Raw genomic sequence first — 22379 nt, 5'->3', positions numbered from 1 at the left:
CAGCATGTTAGTTCAGTTAGCATTTTATTGCTTAAATATAGTGGAGCCCGAATATTTAGTAGTCCAGCCTGGCATTAAATCCAAAGGTGGATAAGTGGAGTACCCCCTCCCTCAAAAAGATGGTAACCATTAAGGCTGGCTCTCCAATTTAAGTATTTATTTTACTATTCTAACAAGCAATGTTTAAAAATGTGATGAATATCTAAAGCTCTTTTTTTTCTATACATAACGGACCTCTGACAGTAGGTATAGCTGGGTGGAATTGTGTACTATTATAATGTGTGATGGATGTTTTATACCTAGGCACCTTGTTTAGAGATGGAAGCAAGATCGCTCATTGGCCTTTAAAACAAATTACACTGCAGTAAAGCTGTTGCGACTCGTTGATGGAATGAATTCTATTCTGATGTTCGTGATAATTTTATCAAGCGTTAATGAATAATTTAAGTGCAATTTATGGTTGACAAAGGAGATCGCATTCACGTCTTCGTAGCAATATAATAGATTATAATATCGAAATTTCCCTCATGTAAGTTGTTGATAAAGGCTTTTGCAATAGTTATAAGCAGTTTCATTTTATTCCACTCAATCTACCCTCCCCAGCGAAACAGAGACCTTAAACCAACCCTGTTGGATTCGGACGTATATGTTGGAGCCGGAGTATTATTAATGAAATGAACATCTGAAAATATTATGTCATACCTTAAAACACCATCTCATCTGAGATGATAAAAAATTTGCTTATCAAAAATCGTTGAATTACCGAGAAATCGATCACCGTGAATGCTACGCATAGCGTAGTTCGTTTTTAGGTCCGCAGCAGACGCTCCATGGTAATTACTTGCGCCGAGCATTAATTGTTTAAGGCCGACTTTTGTCTGCACCTGTATATTTATCATTGTGATAAGCTATTTCCGCGAGCAGGCAGGCTGGTAACCTGATAACGAGCTAAAATTCACGATTTAAATCCTTTCTCTCATGAGTCCACAAGACAAAAATGGCGGTAATCTTTCAAGCCTGTTGTGTTGTATATGCGCATGCGCAGCGCAACTAAAGAGGGTCATGACGGGTGTGATATAGGGCAAGCTTCTCATGAAAAAGTTGTCAAGCGTGGACCACCTTTTTCTGTAGAAACGCCTCTAGTTGTACATGAGCCAAGGTTCCATTTGTAAAGATGGCCGAAGGCGCAATATTTTGCCCGAATTTGCCCTCGCTCGGGATGGGCAATCGAGAGTGATGGAGAATTCGTTCAGTATTAAAGTTGTGAGATCCTTGTAAATCACGAATACTGTGCTAAGAGTTTACTTACGAGATTTTGTTGATGAAGGCGGCAGCTGTGGTGTCGTTATAATCGCTTAGCATTCGTCGTGGATGCTTCAGTTGTATTTACGGCTGTGACTGCAATTATTTTAATTTACTTTTAATTTTACCTGAGTTCTGTTGTTTAGGTTACACTAGTTTTACCTCTATTGTCAAATGATCGTTATGTAGAGTAGCATAGGATAATCGAAAGAAAGTTTTATCTGAATAAGGAATGGGTTTCAGATGATTCTACGTTCCGTGTGCATGTTGTAGGTTTATAGTAGGTTCATTTTACCTGTGATAAAACGCATTGTATCGCATTTTCGGTTCACTTTCTTTAACGGAAGTTCGCTTGAAGTGCATGGACTCAACCTTGGCTGTTGGAGAGCCAATTACTTTGAAGTGATGGGGATTTTCGGGGAGAATTCGTTGAACAAAACTGAGGTATTGGGAGTAGTTCTTCGCCTTTCAATTTTGAGTGCGATTTCATTTTTTAGTTTGAAGTGGGTTTTAAATCAAATAGATCCAACTGTGAACCAGAAAAAGAAAGCAATTGAAAAGGTAAATGTCATCCGTATTTAATGATTGAGCAAGTATCTTTTCTCTAGCTAATCTTCTTATTAATTTTTAGGCAAACAAGATATGCAAACGGCTTGGACTTACTATAGGAAAGCAGGTATGATAATTAAGTGGCCACCCTTTTCCTTCGTGTTTTCGTAGTAAGTCACGTAATTGATGTATCGCAATTTCATTGCAGTTGACAGATTATGAAATGGTTATTGCCAGCCACTTGGTTGATCCTAGTGATATATCTGTCTCTTGGAGGGATATTGCAGGCCTGGAGGATGTAATCCAAGAGCTTCAAGACACTGTTATCCTACCAATTCAAAGGAAAGAGCTGTTTTCAGATTCACAGCTTACTCAGCCGCCGAAAGGTAACACCACGACATAGCTATTGTCATATTGCGTTTATGTAATAAAGGTATCGGTTAAGGCAGGTTTTCCTACCCTAAGGTAGGTTTTTTACGTTGGCAGAGAGTTGTAACACTACATAGGTAAATGGTGGTATTGTAAGGGACTGATAACAATCCATGCATTAGAATCGTTTGTAACTTTCAGAGAGGAATGCTTTTCAAACAATATAAATATTTAGTTGGTGTGTACTTTGAATTAGAAAATAATGAGAGCCTCTAAAACTATTATGAACTGTTGAAATCTTGCCTGCTCTAGGACTCCTTGGAAGCCTCTTATTGCTATTATAAATTTGGTTTTTAAAATTTGTTACCTTTCAATTTCCTCTCCAATTCTCTAACAACTACCTCTGCTTTACTCTGCTTGGGGTATTAGTACTTATATCCTTGTCATTGCTTGCCTTGTCAAGACTGAACTGCACAATCTGGGGATGATGAGAAGTCCAAGAAGATGATGGAGAAGCAAACAGCAGTACTCTTAAGGAGATAGGATTGTTAGAGCAATGATGAGTGTGGGAGGAGCTACAAAATGTGTATGAAACAAAAAAAGAGAAGGGATGATAGGTATGCTGAAACTGTTAGAAGTGAGGTAGAAGGAAAGTGGGGAATATTGGAGTGGTAGGTGCGGGGTGAGCTGAACACACTAGTCATCAAGTGTGAGGTCAGCTTTGTCATTGTTGAATAGGGTAGTTTCCTTCATCAAAGAAAGCGAAAGGCATTGATTGCGATTCCGTACCCACCATTAGTGTATTTATAATATACAAATTATTTGGTTTTAGAAATCCCAGTTTAGATTAATGTTAATGGTCAATTTTAACCTCATTTGAAAAAGGCCAGATTGGTGCCCATGCGATTCCACTCCACGTGAAGTCACAGGGACCTAGTTTCTATACGAGTAGATAGGTGTTTTACATCGTCTGCGATTACCAATGCTTGCATGAGGCACAGGGCTCAGGGAAACATCTCTTAGTAATCACCCATTAAAATTACCTGAGTTCGGAAAGTTTCCCCCGTTTGATAGGGTAATAATAATCCTTATTTAAGCCAAGCACTACCTGCTAGCTGGGTACTCTGCTACCTGCTAGAAACCTGCGTCGTATCAGCGCTCAAAGCCTCACCCCAAGGTCAACTCACTCGGCGGCAGTGGGTACCAGAAATACGTAACACAGGCTTTTCCCAGCATTCCTACTTAGCTGTCGCATTTTCGTATGCTTGAAAATTTTTAATTTTTGTTTAATCGTGAAAAATAGATATCGTCATTCAAAAATCTAAGTGCATGAAATGCGTACTCCAGGAGTAATATTCTTTCGATTTAGACGATAAAAAAATAATAGTAAACCACCCTATTGGAACCTGGGTCAGGGTCAGGTAGAAGGTATATTTCTGGAAATGATAAGATACAGGAAGTGGAAATTGATACATACTCCATGATGTGTGTGGTGGTTAAGATTTAGGGAAGAGAAAGTAGTTAGAGTATATTAAAAATCTCAGGAAATAGTCCAGGGAACTATGGGTTTAACAAATTGAATATGGATGGAAGACAGGGATGAGGCTATAGGGTAAGGGAGGAATGGAGATGAAATTGGTAAAATGTGTACATATTGAAAAGAAATTATCGAGGGGTGACGTTTAAGAAGTTTGCAGGAGGAAAAAATTATCATTGTTGTGAGTTGAAATCAGCATTGATGGTGACATCTCCTGAGAAGCAATTCGTAACACTAAGACAAACTAAGAAATAATTCACGTGAAGAGTTCTTAACAAGTAGGACAACAGAGCCTTCATTTCAGACAATGCAGAGGGCAATATTTTTCATATTGAACCATGTAAATAATCAATAATTTTAAATTTTTGTACAAGAATGACAAGATATAATTACACACTACCTTGCAAGCTAAATCATGGCATATGACAGTTTGTGTTAAGATGCCAGCTGTTAACCTGAAAAAGAGTATTTGCATTGAGTGTGTTTTCATTTCCACCAAATAATGCATACATCTGTTGCATTACCGGGAGTGAAGATAAAATAGGCTTTGTCATCTCACTTGTTTAAGTACTCTGATGCAAATTATTTATTTACTTCTCACGGTCCTTCCAATTCTACCTACCTAAGATATGTAATCATCAATGCTTCTTCCAGCTCAGAACATGATGAGTGGTAGTTTTCTTCATAAATCTTGAGGAATGTTAAGGTGTCAATTGACCATTCATTCCTTTATTATATTATATATTAGTTTGGTTGGCAAAATCCTTGATCTATAACTAAAGCAATTCTTTCCGTTCTTTCTAACAAGCCAAAAAAATAAAATTGTGGGGCACCTAAGAACCAAATATGAATTAATTTAAACTTCATCCAAACAATCAGTCATTGCATCAAAACCAAGAAGTCCCCAGAATTCTACGTCCATAGTGTCTCCAAAATTTGTGTTATTGTAAAAGTCTCCCAATTCTCCATCTCCATTGTTCCCCACCCCTGTGCTGATTTGCTTATCCTCTCAGTTCTCCATGATTAGACGGAATTATCCAAGGCTAGTGATTCCTGCCTGAAGAGTTACTGGGTGGGTTGGAGCCTTTTGGACAGCTATATCTGTAAGAAGGTTTGAGGCAGACTGTATGAGTTGCACAACTACGCGTTACCCTCGAGACAACCCACCTGCACTGTGGCCAACCCTCACACAGGAAATATATACATATTAAAGTAGTTTAAGGGGGCAATGTTGTTTAAGTTGGGGGGATTGATGCTAAGTGAGTTTTATGAATGACCAGCCATTATTAGTTGGTAAGAGGCTTTTAGGCACAGGTGGATGTGCCTGGTAAACAGTTCAAAGAATGCAGCAAAAAATATAATCACATGAAGATCAAAGTCATGTTGATATTTTAAAACTTGGAGAGGAAGAAACTTTGGCTCAGCAAAAATGTAAATGGTCTCTTAACTTTAGGAGGTGGAACTATTAACCCTTTTGCACCGGCACCCGATGAAGGGAAATTCTTCCACGTTATGAGTCCCTCGAATATCTTTGAGGCTGCCTAATGCTCCAAGTTATTTGTACTTAGACAATGTAAACAGTGATGGAGTAAATATACATTACAATTATCATTTGGAACTGAACTGAACTCTGATGTATGTATGCTAGAAATCCGTTTGAAATTTCCATGTAATAAGTGAAAAAAGAAGAATTCATTTATAACTTTAGATTTATAAGGTAAGCTACAAGTATTTTTTTTAGAAAAAAACACTGCAAATAGCATTTGGTGACCGTGCAGAGGGGAAAGCGTCAATATGAGCAGTCAAGGAAGGGTCTGGGCTTGCGCTTAGTTGGGTGTCGAGGGGCAACCACGTAGCTGGGTCTATTGTGTCTGCGGCGGCCACTTTCCTCTACCCTGCGCTGCATATATGCTTATATAGCTTTCATTTGTTTGCGTTGAAAATTTGACGTGCTCGGCTTTCATTCTTTTGCGAAGAAAATCCTTGCCACAGATGTGTGGCATTCAGCAAGAAAGGGTTAAACTATTTTTCCATCCATTTCATGCGATTCTTATCTTTTGCTTTGCAAAGCTTGAAGTTTTTTGCTGTTTAATTACAGAGAGAAAATTCATAAGCTTTTTGTTAATTGTAAAAAATAGTCCTTTTTGAGTAAAAAGTAGGTATCAATTGTTTGGTTTTAACTAAATTTTTGGTTTGATGATGAGCCCCTAAAGAGGCCATAGATTTGCCTAAACGCTGGCAGTGGAATAAATGGGCTATCATTTTGGAAGAAAATTTTAGATTGAGACCTATGCTGTATTTATTGCTGCTCATTCAAGTGTTGTCAGACTGATGAGCCTATGAGGAAATTAATTTTAAATCACGGTAGTGTAAACTAAATGCACACTGCTTACTTTAAATTTATGCTTCAAAAATGGTTGTATCAATATGCCATTTCTGACCATAAGCTCCATCCTGCATCTTTCATTTATTAAGTGAAATAATTTTTTCCATTGTGTTAGTTGGCAAGCTTGAGCAATTCACCATTCTGCTATCTTCAATTGTCAATGTAAGTAGTAAATTTACTTTTGCTGAGAATATCTGCTGTCTCTAACAGTTGTAGAAAGTGATACAGCAAATGCACAGTCATTTCTTGTTCGATTCTTGGGAAAACCGCCTCTTTAACTTTCTTGCTGGTGCCTACAATAGGAAAATGTTTTTTGTGCTACGAGTAGCATGAGAATATTTGAAACCTCTCTTTGTGAAGCATTTAATTGGGGTGGAGTTACCGTGGTTTTTTCGTCCCTCAGATTTGAGACCCAATGCCATTACCCCGGCCACTGGACTTGACCCTCTAACCCTATCTTAGCACAAATCCATGGTAAACTTATTGCGTTACCAGTGTGTTTTTCAACTAAATATTGCATTTTATTTTCAATAATTTACTCCTAAAAAAGAATGAAGCATTTTTATAACATAATAACATCATAATAACATTTTTTAGAGTATTTTGCAAATTTAAATGGATTTATAGGATTAATACCAAAAATGTTAGTGAACATAAGCTAAAAAGATAGTAAGTCCAGGAGTTCGTTATTTTTAATGATAAAATTTCATTCAAAAATTGCTTACCTACAGAGCAAAATGAAGAATTAGTTTCAAGGTATAAAAAAATTGTAGAATGCAACAAAATACATCATTGCAAAAGCCACTGACAGTATAACCACTTCGCAATGGATTCCTGCAGTGCGGATGATCATAAAATGAGTGGATTGGTCGGGCTTTATTGCTGAAGAGTGGCCCTAAGGTCTTGCTAAGCTGGGTCTCAGTCCGGGCCTGAATGCGTCTGACAATTGCTATCTCAGCGGTCACTTCCCCCTTGCGTCGGCTATATCCGATGTCCGGTCATTTGCGTCGATAAATCCTTGATTGCTATACCCGACATTAGGTCTTCTGCATATGAAAATGCCTGTCGGCTCCACCTGATGTTTGGCACAAAAGGGTTAATTACTGCACAAATCCTCTAAGTACTGTACCTCCCTATATTGTATACATCCTTTGAGTGTAATATGTATTCACATGTTCCCCCAATATCCCAACATTTAACATGGGTAAAACCTCTTTGTATTTTACATTTCAATTTTTACTGAAAGTATAGCCCAGGACTGTAAAATTATGTCCATAGATTAAAGTATTAGGTGCTTATTGTTCTTATTGATCCTACACCTGTTTCAGATTTGTGTTAGGGGTGTTACTGCTTCTACAACTATTCTTGAAAGAAAATATTACAGTGAATTCATTCAAAACCACAAACTATGCGACACATTCAGATTCATTTGCCTGCGTCCAATGTTTTATTATCAGTGTTATTTGTTCATCAAGAATGAATTAAATTGAAAATTAATTGTTTACTTTCTTCTGGTTTGGAAATGTTGGATGTACATGATTGAATAATTAAAATCTGTAATTTCAGCCCAATTTATTAAAGAACTGTGCGAGCATTTCAACACAGTGTGGCATAATCATGTGCTCTGCTCCAGCACAATGCAGGGGTGTGAATGGGCCAGGGGGGGGAGTAATGGAGTGAGGTGGAATGGGTAGGAAAGTTATGATTAGCATTTCTGAGAAGCGCAGGTTTCAACAACTTATGTGAACAAGCTGAGGAGTGTGTCTGAGTGGGATAGGAGAGTGCATGCCCTGGGGAGTTATGGGGCTAAACACCACAATATATAGTAATTCAGTAAATTTAAATACTGTAACGACACAACTGGGTATTTCAAAGTCATTTAAATATATAACAAATATGTACACCAAATTCACATAAAAGAAAAACTGAGCTTGAAAGGGTTATTTAAAAACCTATTATTGTCATTGAAAACTATTTTACTTATTGTTAGATTTACTGGTTTTATTTGAGGAGATAGTTTTAAAATTTGTGCCCTAGTGAGAAATAAATATTATGCTCTATTTATTTGAATACTTGCTATTATGCATTTTGATCACATTAAAATAAATGTGTTCTCTTTTTTTTTAGGTGTTTTATTGTATGGCCCTCCTGGTTGTGGAAAAACTTTAATAGCCAAGGCCACTGCAAAGGAAGCTGGAACCAGGTTTATCAATCTGGATGTTTCCATCCTAACGGATAAGTGGTATGGAGAGAGCCAAAAGCTTGCTGCTGCCGTCTTTACTCTTGCTGTGAAAATTCAACCATGCATAATATTTATTGACGAAATAGGTAAATATATACGAGAAAATGCATGTTCCGTGATTGGTAGTCATCAAATTTTCAAGTTCGCTACAACTTTATCTCATTGTGTTATTAAAATATTTCCTGTGATTTTTGTGCTTACTTTTCAAAGTTGATGCAATTATATGGTATTCTATAATGAATGGGAGAGGGGCATAATACTTGGGCATACCAGCTCACTATTTGGGAAATATCATTTAATATTAATGATACTCAGCCATTACCTCAGACATTACATCAGATTAACAAATTTCTCAGAGCATTGCATGTACCGTATTTATCTGACTATAGTCCCCCCCTTTTTTCTGATAGTGCCTGTGGTAAAAGTTAAGGAGGGACTATATACAAGGGTATTTTAAACATTTTTTCCCGAGACTGAGGCCTCAAAATTGGGGGGGACTATATTCGGAGAATTACGGCATTACTTTGCATTTGGTCTCACACTTGATTCAATTGATATTAGGTAATCTAAGATGAGATTTATTGTGAAAAAATTGAATCGTTTGGGATCATATTCAAGTCAGATGATCCTTTTCACAGTGATTTCAGTCTTTGGTATGTGCTCAAGACACAAGTTGGTGACAGTTAATATTATGCCATAACCCGCATTTCCAAGATCCAAGTTTAAACCTGGATCAAATATTACTTGTGTTACCATATCATTTGATGGCTATTTAAATTACATGAAGTAGAATCTGGTTATAAGTCCCTCATGTGTGTATAATATCAGTTATACACTGCAATTTTTTTGTCCTGGGAATATCCCCATATGACTCCATGCATTTCAAACCTACCTTGTGTAACTTTCATTTATGCAGCAAACTCAGTTGTATAACATTTTTCTCAGGCCTATGAAAGAAAATACCTCACTTATATGGCTTAACAATAAGTAAATAGTTTCTTTTCCCTTTGCACATAATTCACCACCTGGTACTTATTGTATATGGAATGTCATTTGTTTACTATACATTCTTTTTATCAATAAGTTTGTGTATATCGCTGTGGTCACATCTCTAGTGAGAGATCTAAAGGAAATCATTGATGATTTTTTTTCATAAGGGAGATTATTGTGGAAGGAAGGATGATTTAGATAAAGATGTTGCCATCATATCCGGTCCGGCTTTGATGAGGCTGTTGAGGCTCTGGACACTGTCAGAAGATATCTGATTACTAATGATATGGGCACATTAGTTATGAACAGTTTCATTCAAATTGAAAATCTTGTTTGGAACCGCTAGTGCTCCCATCCAAACAAATTGTGATACCAGATTTTTTTGCAGAATAACAAGATACTATTAGCAATCATAACAATAATTTTTGGCGACATTTAGAATAATTCAATTTGGAACCGGAACAGGTTTGTGTCATGAGTTTTTTTTTGCATCCTCTGTATGTTTATATGTTGGTTTCACAAATTTAGAGAAAAAATCATTCTCAGATTCAATTTCCTATGAACTAATTATTAGAGGAAAATGTTTCCTATTAACTTGGTAGGTATGTTTTTGGGAGCAATACTTCTTCATATGCTGGTGCTTGTTTGTAGAAGATGAACTGATAATATGCCATGATTAAGTTCATTGTTTGGTATTAGTGTGGTTACCTACTTTCCGGGGAGCCCAGAGGATATGCAGTACCTATCCACTTCACTAATTTCAAGGGTTCTCTTCTAAGAAATTTATAGCAAACTAGCTCACCCGGCAAACGTCACACCGCCTAATAATCACTGTACAGTTTAGTTACACCATTTACTAATCGAGAGTGGCTGTACTGATTTTAATAATTTTTAACTTATTGTAATAAAATTATTAAAATACAAAAATAAGTACTACAATGGTCAGCCAGCAAATAAAATAATTACATTGTATGAAGGGAATTCTTATGGAAATAATAATCCAGGTGTAGCCTCGCATTAAAATGCAAATATCCAAGTGCTGTTGCGTTCGAGTTTATTTTTTTAATGAAATATCGCGGAAAACATCAAAGGAGTGTGGACTCGTGTACAGAGAATGTGCAACACGGTTAAACCTCAGCTGGATAATTGGGAGTCTGCTGTATTTGGACTCATGGGGATGCCAACTAAAGTTGCCTATTCCCCAGGGATAGTAAGAATTGACACTGAAAAAGGTCAGATTGGTGCACTGTATCATCATATATTAAAGGATAATATAGGTAACATTGTGTATGTTGCCTGTTTAGGACAGCGTGGGGCACAATCCGAATGGCTGCAAACAATTTTCAACACTGATGGCATGAGAAAAGACCCTCTCATGCCGTCTTTTAGTTATTTTCAGCACCTATACTGCTTTTCTGGCTTTGGAAAGCATTCAGAGTTTTATGCCTGAAAATTTAACACTGAAAAAAAAAAACATTTTTGCCAATAGTGCATTTTTGTATTTTTTTGTGGAAAATTGATGTTGCCATTTTAATCAAGTGCAATCATGAAGGAGTTTCACATTGTTGAGTCAAAAATGATTTCTTGCCCAATTTCTTTCTCCAATGCTTTCATTCCGTCCTCACTCTAATTACATAATATCTTATAATTGTGAGCACGGGCAGTAGTGTCACACAAAAGTAATTTTCTGGAGCCTCACAATACCTTCTGGTCGTGTTTTCTACATGATCCTTGGGGGTAGCTGATGAAATGTTAAGAATTGTCAGATTGAGGGGTGAAATTTTTAAAATGTACATTTAAAGATCTTGAAAGAGTTTTTAAAATAAACATATATACATATGTACTTGTAAATATTCAATGTGTAACTGGCCATGAAAATGTAACTTCAGCCTTTGCTTGAGGCACTATTAAAGACACATTAATATTCCAAAAAATATAAATTATAATAATATAATACTGTTGGATCTAAAAGTATTTAAAGCCCAATGGTTAAACATTTAAGTGTAGAAAATATGGAAAAAATGTTTGAAATGCAACCAATTATTTCTGATCATTGAATCAAACTTATTTCTTCTGAAGTATATGCACAGCTCCTTCATTGCCATCACCATTATGAATCCCTTCAGTGAAAATCCACCTCAGCTCTAAGAAACTGATTTTACTTTGTTGCTTTAAAAGACTTGTCAAAATTACTCCTTCGTTAAATTCTCAACTCACTGCAGTGAATGCATGTGATGGATGGGCACATTGAGGATCAAGGCCATGGTCACCTCTTCGGACCCTTGACATCTTTTCTGTTGGCACTGGTTATGGGGAATAAGAAATCCAAAACTTTGATTGAACCATTGTAGTACGTATGATTCACTTCACCCCAACTGGAGTTAGAAGGCCTACCTCGTATTGCATCTCCCACTTCTCTCTCCTCTCCAACCCCTATGATGTCAGGGCTGCCGCACAAGGTGTGTACATGTGACACGATCTCCTTGGTGCAAGATTTCCTTCAATAACTGTGCACGTTCTTCTGCCAAAATCCAGGTGGCTGAGACTATAAGTGTCTGCAGATTTTATAGGAACTTCAAGCCAAAGTTTTCGCTAAGAAAGTTAAGACCCCTAGAAAATCCTGATATATGCCAGGAAAATTCTGGGAAAAAATTTATTGAGATTCACCGGGCACTGCATGAGGTCTGCTCATTTAAAAGTTGCTCCAAAGGTCCTAGCTGATAGTCTAATATTGCTGACTGAAGCAATCGAAAGTCTATGATTGGGACTTATGATATCAAACATCAATAGGCAAACCTGTGGTTAGTCATCCCAAATTTCTGTGGGTTCTACTGGCCCTTTTTGAAGTTTTGCACGATGTCTTCATGAGGCTAGGATTTAAATCCTCATTGAATGTGTGAAATGAATGCTTCTATTGATTGATGAAGGGGGGTGATGGGAGTTTTCAGTACTTGAGAGTTTATTTGGCTATATCTCTTTCTGTTTCCGTTTAGATGCCTTTTTGCGAATGAGAGCTGCTCAGGACCATGAAGCCACGGCCATGATGAAGGCACAGTTCATGTCCTTTTGGGATGGCCTGATCACGGACCAGTCGTGCACTGTGATTGTGATGGGAGCCACCAACAGGCCCCTTGACTTGGATAAGGCTATCCTGCGACGCATGCCCTCAAGATTCAACATTGGACTTCCTGTACGTTTGATGCATTTAAATATTGATGTGTCTTTTGATGTGTTATGTTGCCAAGGATTTCTCTGTGGTTAATTTTTGACAATTTTTACTGCTTCAACTCAGCTCTTAGGTAGGGATGTGTGAGTAGTACTTTTTGATCTTGAGTCGAGTTAAAAACTTCTCGCAAGTATCAAGTCAAGTATGGTAATTTCTGGACCAGGCAATACAATAATGCATGCCCCATTGTATTCTCATTTTTCCAATCTCTTTGTGAATTTTCTATTCTGAATGCTTAGCTGGATGCAAAAAAGAAAAGATAATGAGGAACTTTGAGGGTAATTGTGTCAGAATTAGGAGATAAATGAAAATTAATGTTTCTTAAACAGTTCCATTAGCACAGTTAAAATGAATTAACCTCTAGCAATACGTCGAAAATTTAAGTGATATACTCGTATGTATCCAAACTGCTAGGAAAACCCTGAGTAAAGGTATTTGCATAATTGTTGCAAAGATTATGTAAATTAAATGAATCATGTACAGTAAAACTTCGATTTTACATCAAGTCTCGTTTTTACGCAGCGACACTCAAGTCCGGCCGGAAAGCATAGGGAATTGCAATGGTGAAACTTCGATTTTACGTCTTTTCTTGATTTTACGCAGTTTTTCGATTTTGTGCAGCATAACCCCAGCCCCAAAGAGGCCACTAATCTTGATTTTACGAAGTTGTCTTTCGGCTTTGTTTTGAAAATCCTGACTGGAGCAATATGAAGTTAAGTTATTTATTCGTCTCAAAGAGTTGCAAAACTGAATACAGGAATGGTTGAAATGACGTCGCGCTGTTGAGCGTGAAACTAAAAACATCGCGAATCTAATTATTGCTTCCCCCTGCGCCCTCTCAGTAATATTTCAAGCTCCTTTACGAACGCGAATATCGCACTTAGTTCAAATTTGCCGAAGAAGGATATCGAAACCTAAAACATACGGCAATCGCCGCGTAACTACTTTTGTAACTACTTTTGTACTACAATTGTAACTACTTTTGATTAAACAGATGATCGCCGGAGATATTAACATTATCACCTTTCGTTTATTATTCGACTTATTGATCGTCGTTGTTTATAACATACTTATTGTAATTACAGTAGATGGTTGTTAATCCGGAATTATGAACTACGGAAAATTCTATCCCTAACGGAAGGTTTTCTAGAATTTTGGCAACACTGTTTTCCGTCGCCCCAGCGAAATATAACGGCGAAATGAGCCGTTAAAAATCCTCCCTTGCCAAAATTTTGGCTTCCAAGGTGATCCAAAAAGGATAGTCGTACTTCTAGTATGGATGTAAGTCGATGGCGATTCAACACAATGGTAAAAGCAGCATGCGTTGTCTCATTCCGCGGGCTAACCCCACATCTGCGGGACGAATGGATGCGAGGGAAAGTTGCTTGTGCAGTGCAGGTATCAGAACTGACTCAACTTGTATCTCATTGCCAGTGGGCTTAAATGAAACAAGGTTGGAACTTGAATAGCAATTAGCTTAACTCCGCTACGTGGCAAGCGTTAATTTTTAACGGAACGGGAGTTAATGCCCTTGGAGAATTACTCGCGTCATCATCGAATTATTAGCGCCATGAAGTAAGGGCTTGGGGGGATAGGAACCCTATGTTGGCATTAGCCAGGTTGTAATGATAGGCTCCAATGGGACCAGGACTTAACGTACCATCTGCTGGATAGAGTGGTGCACTGGAAGTGCCCTCCACATCACACTCAAATAGGGATAGGGCCATCTCTGATAAGTTACTGCTACTGCCAGGACTTGAACCCAGGCCCACAGGGTGTAAAGCCTTTGTGACGTACTAGCAAAATATTGCTCCCAGTTAATGGGGTTAATTTGGATGACTATCCTCAGATATCTTATTTCTTCTATCTCCAATCTTTGTTTTTCTGCAGGTGGTTAAACGGATTTCCTGAAAACTGCTTTTAATGAGAATATTTTCGAAAATTAGCTTCTCTGCGAGCATTTAGCATCACCATTCCAAAATTTCTCAGGAGTAATCACAGAAGTAATCTTAGTGCCAGAAATGCTAGCAATTAAACCATGTTGTTCAACCATGGGAAACATTGTTAAGGAATGCAACGTTGTTTCTCTTAAGGTAACACGTCATCTGTGATGTTGCTTGTGAGTAAATAAGATTATGAGTCTTCATTTTATAGCTCTCAAATGAGTAATTGAATCCAAGAAACATATATCTGACGCGATTGAAAAGGATTCCATGCCCTTCTACCATAAAACCTCACATGAGACTTTTTCTGGTTGCGGTTCTGTCTTAAATCAGAACTATACAAAAGAGTATGACTAAGCCTTCTAACAATAATGAGCAAGTGTTATCCTGAAAACTATACTACTCCTCAACACCAACTCTTGATTTTACACAGTGCCATATTTCGGTCCCTCCAACTGCGTAAAATCAAAGTTTTACTGTAATACTTTATCATTTCAATATCTCATGCATATAAACAATTTGTTCTACATGCTCAGGCTGCAGGTTTTGCAGTCTCCATGTTACAGTATTACTGCCTGCAGAAAATTTTCTTTTGCTAAACACTTGCATGGCTGGACAAGTACTTTCTTGTCAAAATTGCAAGATTTGGGAACCTTGGGAATATTAATTCAAAATTATATCAATAAATTTTATGGGTCTTGGATCTTCATAGGATTTAAGTGGACGAAGCGAATGAACTATACAACATAGCTTTAGCTTTGTGGACTAAAAAAATTCTTTAATTCTTGTTTTGTAAGTTCAAGAAGGAAATTAAACACAACGAAGGAATAATAAAAAATTAACATCGGACGCACATAGTTCTAAAAAATGATGCTAAAAGATGGCACCAATTGTGACATCAAACAAAAAACTGGCGTAGTTCACTATAACTGGAAAGGTACATATTTTTTCATAGAAATAAAAAAAATATGTATTCTCTCAGTGTTTGATTGAAAAAGCTAGAGTAGGGTATAAAAGTATTGCATAAAAAAGTATGAGTGATGCAGTGATTCTCTCTGAATATGCCGCCAGGTCTGAAGATGGTCGGCCGCGCCAGCTTACAAAAAGTATTCGTCACCCTATGTGACTACTATAGTTGTTGACTGCTATGTATACAGCAAGATGAAACTCACAGGTCAAGGCATTAACACGAGTTATTGAATTTAAAAATGATATTATTACATGAGTTTCATGATAGTGCCTCGGGTCAGCAGATTTCTGAACTTACTGGCCTCGACAGCTCCTTAACTGAAATGACTCGACTCGACATTCATTATGCTACTCGAAGCACTTGAGTCAGGTACCAACTACTCAACTCGAATTTTCGAGCACTCACACGTCCCTAATATAAGGTCATGGCTATGTTGAGTTCAAACTGATAGATGACATGTTGTTGAACAGAAATAGTTTATGAAATATTGCAGTAAGCCAATGATTTAGCTATGGGTACATATTAATATAAAGAGGCAATTGATCAATAGGGACGTGGTGGAAATTACCTGTACCAAATGGTATCTATATTTCTATTTAACCTATCTTTTCTTACTTTTAACTGGTTGGGGTTGTTTAGTGTAGAATTAAGGTCACTGAAATGCAGGATTTACTTGAATTTTTAGTGCATTGTATGCATAAATTTCAGGTTTCCAAATGACTCAACAATTTGAGTATTGTTCCAAATATGAATACCCCTGAATGGCTATTGGAAGGCTCTTATAAATCTTTTAATTGCAGGATCAGTTGCAGAGGCTCAAGATTCTAAAGTTGATTTTAGGACGTGAACCTGTGGCAGATGATGTTGACTTTGATGAGCTAGCTTCAGAGACGGTTGGCTTTTCTGGGTCGGACATTAGGGAGCTCTGTCGCAATGCATCATTATATAGAGTTAGAGATTTCAATAGGACTGCATCATTGAAAGGGTACGTTGTATTTGATAAGTGACATGATTCCTTGTGCTCTGGTTTTTGCTTTGCTTGATTCACCAATTTGTAAGGCTACTACAGTTTTTACGCACTACATTTTTTCATTTCAATTCTTTCAAGAAGCATGAGTATATGCATCCATTCTGTAGTTTCTAATTCATATTTTGCATTATTTTTGCAGCCCTGTGGACGATGAATTTCAAGATGCCTTGAGGCCAATCACAATGGAGGATCTCACTGCATCCATCAAAAAGTTTAAGGAGTCAAAGTTTTTTAGTGCAGCTGGATTTTATGGCTAGGGAAGATATTTTGAGGAGCATTTGAAGATGGTAGATATGGTTGCAGGGTGGCATAGAGGAATAATTATTGGTTTGATTGATGCAGGTGCATTTTTCAACCAGTCCCAAGGGATGTATTCTTCAGCTACATCGACACAGATTAAAATTTGCAGGAGATTTAACATCAGGCAATGGTTTTTAAGTAACAGGCGTACAAGGGTTGTGATACCAAAGTTTGTTTAAAGGATTAATTATAATATGATGATGTTGGGAGATTTTTAGTTGTTACAATGCTAATCTAATTCCCATTCCAAATGTAGCCAAAAGTATGTTAGGATGGAGTGCATGAGGTAAATTGTATTCTTTTGCCAAGTGAAATATGCTTGTCCGACTACAAGCAAACCTTTTTGTGTTCAAGTTTCATGTTTTCTGTCAAATGTGGCACATTAAAATATGCCTGACTTTGATAGAGAGATATTTACTGGAAGACTAATGTTGACCATAACTTAGCTGACTGTATTTAAGATATTTTTAACAGAAATCAAGTTTTCAAGTGGCCCGGGTATGTATTTGGTCAAATGACACTAGTGCTTCTCCTATGTGAATATTTATTTGATATGCTAAAATTGAACTCAAAGAATGTTTCAGTGCTTAAATATCCATATTACTGTGTATACCTACTGCATTCATTTCCCTCATATGTGTGATCCATTAGCCCTATTTCTGATGTGTGATAGTGTGCAAGGAGTGGTATGAACTTCTTTTTGAACCAAATGTAGTGAAGGCAACAGACTAAATTTCTTTGCTTTTATGTAATCTAAATCTTATTTTATGGGTAGCATCTGAAAATAAATTCATCCAGTGTTATTACCACTGCTATAGATAATTTATGCATTTATTAAGTGACCTAATAGAAATTAGTTGAACACTAACAGGCCATTTCAGGTCAACTCTTTGGGTGATCACTTTTTTGTTGAAAAGAGAAATACATGTTTGGTATTTAGTATTTCATGAAAATTTCACCAGTTCAGGTATTGCAGTTACGCCCAATGTAACATTTCTGAAGTTTTCAGCATGGTTTGTCACAACTCAGTCGACAGTTGGTTTTTGTTTTTTTTTCTGGGGGCATTGTTAAGATGGCGTGTCATCATCGGTGTTGTGCCATCACTTGCAGATTCTTCTTGTAAGAGGTGAAAAAGAGCAGTCAAAGTAAAGACTATTTCCAAAGCACAAAGGCTTGTTATATTTATTTCTAGCCCTATGCCAAGTAGTTAGTTGCAGGATGATGTTGGAATTTTCTTGTATTACCAAGAAGTGATCATAGAATTATCTCAAGAATGCTTCAATCACAGCCTTCTTTAGCTATGATCACCCGAGTTAGGAAGTTAAAGTGCTTGAGTATAGGAGTAAGCCAAATGCAATTGAACTCTGGTATTTGGTTACACTCATTGGTAATCAATTACCCAAATAGGAATTCAAGTACCTACCCCGATAAGTATCCTTGTACTCAGATGTGTATACGAGTATCGATACTCATACTTGAGTTCCTATGCATTCATTTGGGTACTCAAGGTCCCAGATGAATTCATGGATAATCAGTGATATTTATCTAAGTATCCATGCTATACTTGTAAAAAATCTCGGCGGATAGGAAAATCTGAATGACAATTTAAGTTTGAAAAAACATTTCTCAAACACTTTTTTGATTGGCTTTAAAATCATTTAATGGGAGAAGAATTTAATCAAATAATAATAATTTTTCACTCCTACAATTTGGTTTTACAGCTGAATACAAGATAACAAAGAGAAGGAACTTCAGGTGGTCTCCAAGGTCATAGGACCAGATTTGAGCCACCATCAAGTAGCGAAAATGTATGCCAATAAAGAAAATAATAATGCAGTAAATAATACACTAGTGTTTTAAAGATACAACATCAAACTAAATCTTCAACTATTCCTTGTGAGAAAAGCCAGTCTTTGCCAAGTCTTAGCATTTTATTTGGTGATTTAATTTTTTAAACTTTACCGGGCAGTAAATGAAATAACTTTGGCCCCATGTAAAGAAAACAATGTTTATATAATGACAACCTAGGTCTGCATGTTACTACGCATGACTCACTCATAAAACAATTTTAGGACTTTGAATAAATACAAATGCCTTAGTGGCAACAATTTTAGGGCCACAAACAACGGAAATGAGTGTTCATAAGATTTTTTGGACAACATTAGCCGAATTATTTTGTTTTGAAAAAGGGTTCACACTTGAATGTGTTCATGTATGCACTGCCCAAGCAGATTATGCCATAAGAGATTTTGGAGTGAACAAGAGCATGATAAATGGTTTTTTAACTGGAAGTGGACATTTGTTTCGTAAGTAGTAAAATTTGGACAAGGCACTTAGGCAATTGTTCACAGGAAGTAAATGTTTATCCCAGCGTAGAATACTGTCCAAAATCAATCCTAAGTATTTCATTTCATTCACTCTATCAATAGCTGGACAATTACAGACACAATTGAAACAATTTATAGTATGAAATACAAGTTTACAATTAAAACTACTTGTATTACATTTGTCATAACACAAACTTCGTCTTTTCACTTAATTCAAACCCATTGAAATCAAACCATTTTCGTAAGAAACTTATGTCCTCTTTAACAAATGTTTCAGCACAACTCAAGGTAGGTGCTGAGTAGGTCAGTACTATATCATCAGTAAAATCTGTGAGTTCACCATTGAATTCATGTTCACATGAATTGTTTACGTAAATGAAAAACCGTATCGGTTCTAAAACAGCCCTGTGGTACTCCTGTCTCAATAGTTACATAGTCACTCAAACAATTATTTACTTCTATGCATTGTGATCTCGTCGACAAATAACTTTTGAACCACTTCAGTGATAATCCACGTATTCCCGCTTGCTCAAATTTCATTAGTAGTACTTAGTGCGATAGTGTATTGAATGCCTTAGTTATGTCTAGATATAACCCAATAGTTCACGAGCTTGAATTGGCTGAATTGTATACTTCGGTCATGTGCTTCTCTAGATCAGGGGCGCAGCTAGGAATTAAGGCTGGGGGGGTTAGGTGCAACTAATACTGGGGTGTGTGGGGGCATGGAACACCCATCAGGATAAGCGGTAGGTGCGAGATTAATAAATTGTGAAATTTTAAGATAACTTGTTCAAAATGGTGAGTTTACGGCTTTCTAAGGGATATTTTATTAATCCTTACACTATTCTAATAGGAATATCAATCCAATTAAGTGAAATGGATTAAACTTAACACTGTCTCTGAGCTATGGGGGGGTTTTATCCCCCAAAACCCCCCCTCGCTGTGCCACTACTCTAGAGCACCTTCAGTTCCCAATCCATGTCTAAATCCAAATTGGTTTGAGGGTTTTGTGAGCTCAAGGAGGCTTTCTGGGATCCACCTAACATTGGGAGGTAATTATCTACTTGTGGGAGTATTCATGTATTTGTTTGGCTAATTGAAATGGGTATCTAATATGGATATCTGGGTACTCTCTAATTCTTATATTTGAATTTCTGTTGAGTATCCTTGCCTCCCCTGTACCTGAAAATATGAAAGGTATTGGGCCTGGGGATTAGGCTACAATAATGGCTTGCTATATATAGGGTCTCGGTTATTAATCCTTGCATTGGTATATATTAGGATATAAGAAGATGTATTACTCCTGTTTGGACAGTGGTATGAATTTTTGAAAAATGACACTATCTTGAAAATTCCATCATGTATGGAGTAGGCATCCGAAAGTAGTCATATATTAATTAAATATGAAAATTTTACCATAGAGACAATTGAGGGTAAACCATTCATGTTTGACATTGGGGTGAATGTTAATAAGGATACATACAACCTGTGGCTCAGAGTTACTTAAAAATTTGCATTGTTAAAAAAATTATGGAGGAATTTTTTTTGGCTTACTCATGTAACTGAATGGCAGGAGTTCTGGTTTTGGTTCAATGGTATTCTAAAATCCGTTAAAGGGAATTTATGGATTGTTAGCTATTGAGTAATTTTGCTCTCAGAATAATATGCTGCAGTTAAGTGCAAAATGTGCAACAAATGTTGTTAAAAAATCTAGTTAATAGGAAGTATTTTTTTCCAGATTATTAAGGAAACGGTTAATGTAATGGTCTATGCTACATCGTCTGGAGATCTAATGTTGCAAATTATAGGAAAACACACGTAATATTGAATGCTTTTATTTTCTTTCTTAGAAATGGATAATATATACTTGTTTTAGCATCATATTCAGTCCCACTTTACAGGTATACAGGGGCAGATCCAGGATTTCTTTCTGGGGGGGGGGGGGGGCACAAGCAAGGTCGTATCCAGGATTTTGTTCTGGGGGGGGCACAAGGATACCTCGTAATACAAAACGAACGCAATAATAATGCAACCGTATTAAAAATCTTGCACATTCGCTGGGTTTAGGGGGGGGAACGTGCCCCCATGCCCCCCCCCCCCTAGATCTGCCTATACAGGTATATTGTGTAGGGGAGAGTGGGCCACTATGAGACAAAATCACTTACATTTTTCAATATGTATTCCAAATGATATAATGTATTACTCTCTTGTCTGCTGATAACTTCACTATTGTCTACACTTTCTTCTCTGCTTACGATGATGTAATGCAAATTTGAATGGCTCTAAATTTATTTTACAAAAATCCTTGCAAGCCTCTCAATGTAGTCCAATGTCGCAGGGGTGCAGCTAGGAATTAAGGTTGGGAGGGTTTTAGGCACAACTAATATGTCGCGGGTGTCTGGGGGTATGGCATACCTGCCAGGGTAAGCGGGAGATGCAGGGGCCCTCCATAGAAAAATTTTAGGATCAATAGTGAGTTTTACAGCTTTCTGAGGGATATTTTATGAATCCTCACACTATTCTATGAGTAATATTACTGCAATTAAGTAAAATGGGTTTAACTTTAAACAATTTCTGTGCTCTGGGGGGGGTTTTATCCTCCAAAACCCCCCCTCGCTGCGCCACTGCAATGTCGTGCCACAATGGGACATGGTAATTAACAAAAGAATAATACATTTTGATAGCTATTTATTTTAAATTTGACTCATAAAGGAAGTTTTTTATAGTGTTCCGAGTTTTCTAGCCAACATACGCGGCTAGAGAACCCAGAATTTGGCAGTCATCGAAAAGATCAGTTACTTAACGACTTCAATAGATCTTGTGAAATCTAAGAATTATTCAAGTTCGGCAATTTTTTGCTTTATTTACTACCTTTTATTTTTAGGTTTTGAATTTTAAATACAGTCCAATTCCATGGGCTACATTGAGGCACCTGAAATCTGTCTCATTGTGGCCAAATGTGCAGCCTTTGATTGTTTTGATCATACAACTTGTTTCAAGAATGATAGAGTTAATTTCAATACCAACATTGAAATGTCACATTTGAAACACTCTTTTCATTCTCTACTATGAAAAATCAAAATATCCATCTTACTTGAGTAGTAATAGTACAGGGAAAAACTGCAGTATTTCATCCTTTGCCCAATGAAAACAATGAAAGTACATCAATATGCAATAGAGTGATGGGAGCCAAATGCAAAGTGGAGGG

At 37.0% G+C, this 22379-nt stretch overlaps 1 protein-coding gene across 1 annotated transcript; it reads left to right on the top strand.

Annotated features, from left to right (window-relative positions):
• The first annotated feature begins 970 nt into the window (after window positions 1–970).
• Window positions 971–18014, top strand: LOC124170660 (outer mitochondrial transmembrane helix translocase). Its single transcript, XM_046549533.1, has 7 exons — window positions 971–1863; window positions 1934–1978; window positions 2060–2237; window positions 8271–8471; window positions 12369–12565; window positions 16315–16499; window positions 16684–18014. The coding sequence occupies exons 1-7, from the start codon at window positions 1708–1710 to the stop codon at window positions 16799–16801; spliced, it is 1080 nt and encodes a 359-aa protein (XP_046405489.1). The 5' UTR covers window positions 971–1707; the 3' UTR covers window positions 16802–18014.
• The last annotated feature ends 4365 nt before the right edge of the window (window positions 18015–22379 follow it).

The sequence above is a fragment of the Ischnura elegans genome, chromosome X (assembly GCF_921293095.1).
Source record: "Ischnura elegans chromosome X, ioIscEleg1.1, whole genome shotgun sequence".
NCBI lineage: Eukaryota > Metazoa > Arthropoda > Insecta > Odonata > Coenagrionidae > Ischnura > Ischnura elegans.
Note: the sequence above shows the minus strand (reverse complement) of the source record. Positions and strands in the feature narration are given on the sequence as shown.

Bases quoted from the DNA above. Each gene is read 5' to 3' on its own strand.
- LOC124170660 (XM_046549533.1), top strand. From the start codon at position 1,708: ATGGGGATTTTCGGGGAGAATTCGTTGAACAAAACTGAGGTATTGGGA. The intron at 1,864-1,933 runs GTAAATGTCATC...ATTAATTTTTAG, and splicing joins AAAAGAAAGCAATTGAAAAG to GCAAACAAGATATGCAAACG. The intron at 16,500-16,683 runs GTACGTTGTATT...TTATTTTTGCAG, and splicing joins AGGACTGCATCATTGAAAGG to CCCTGTGGACGATGAATTTC.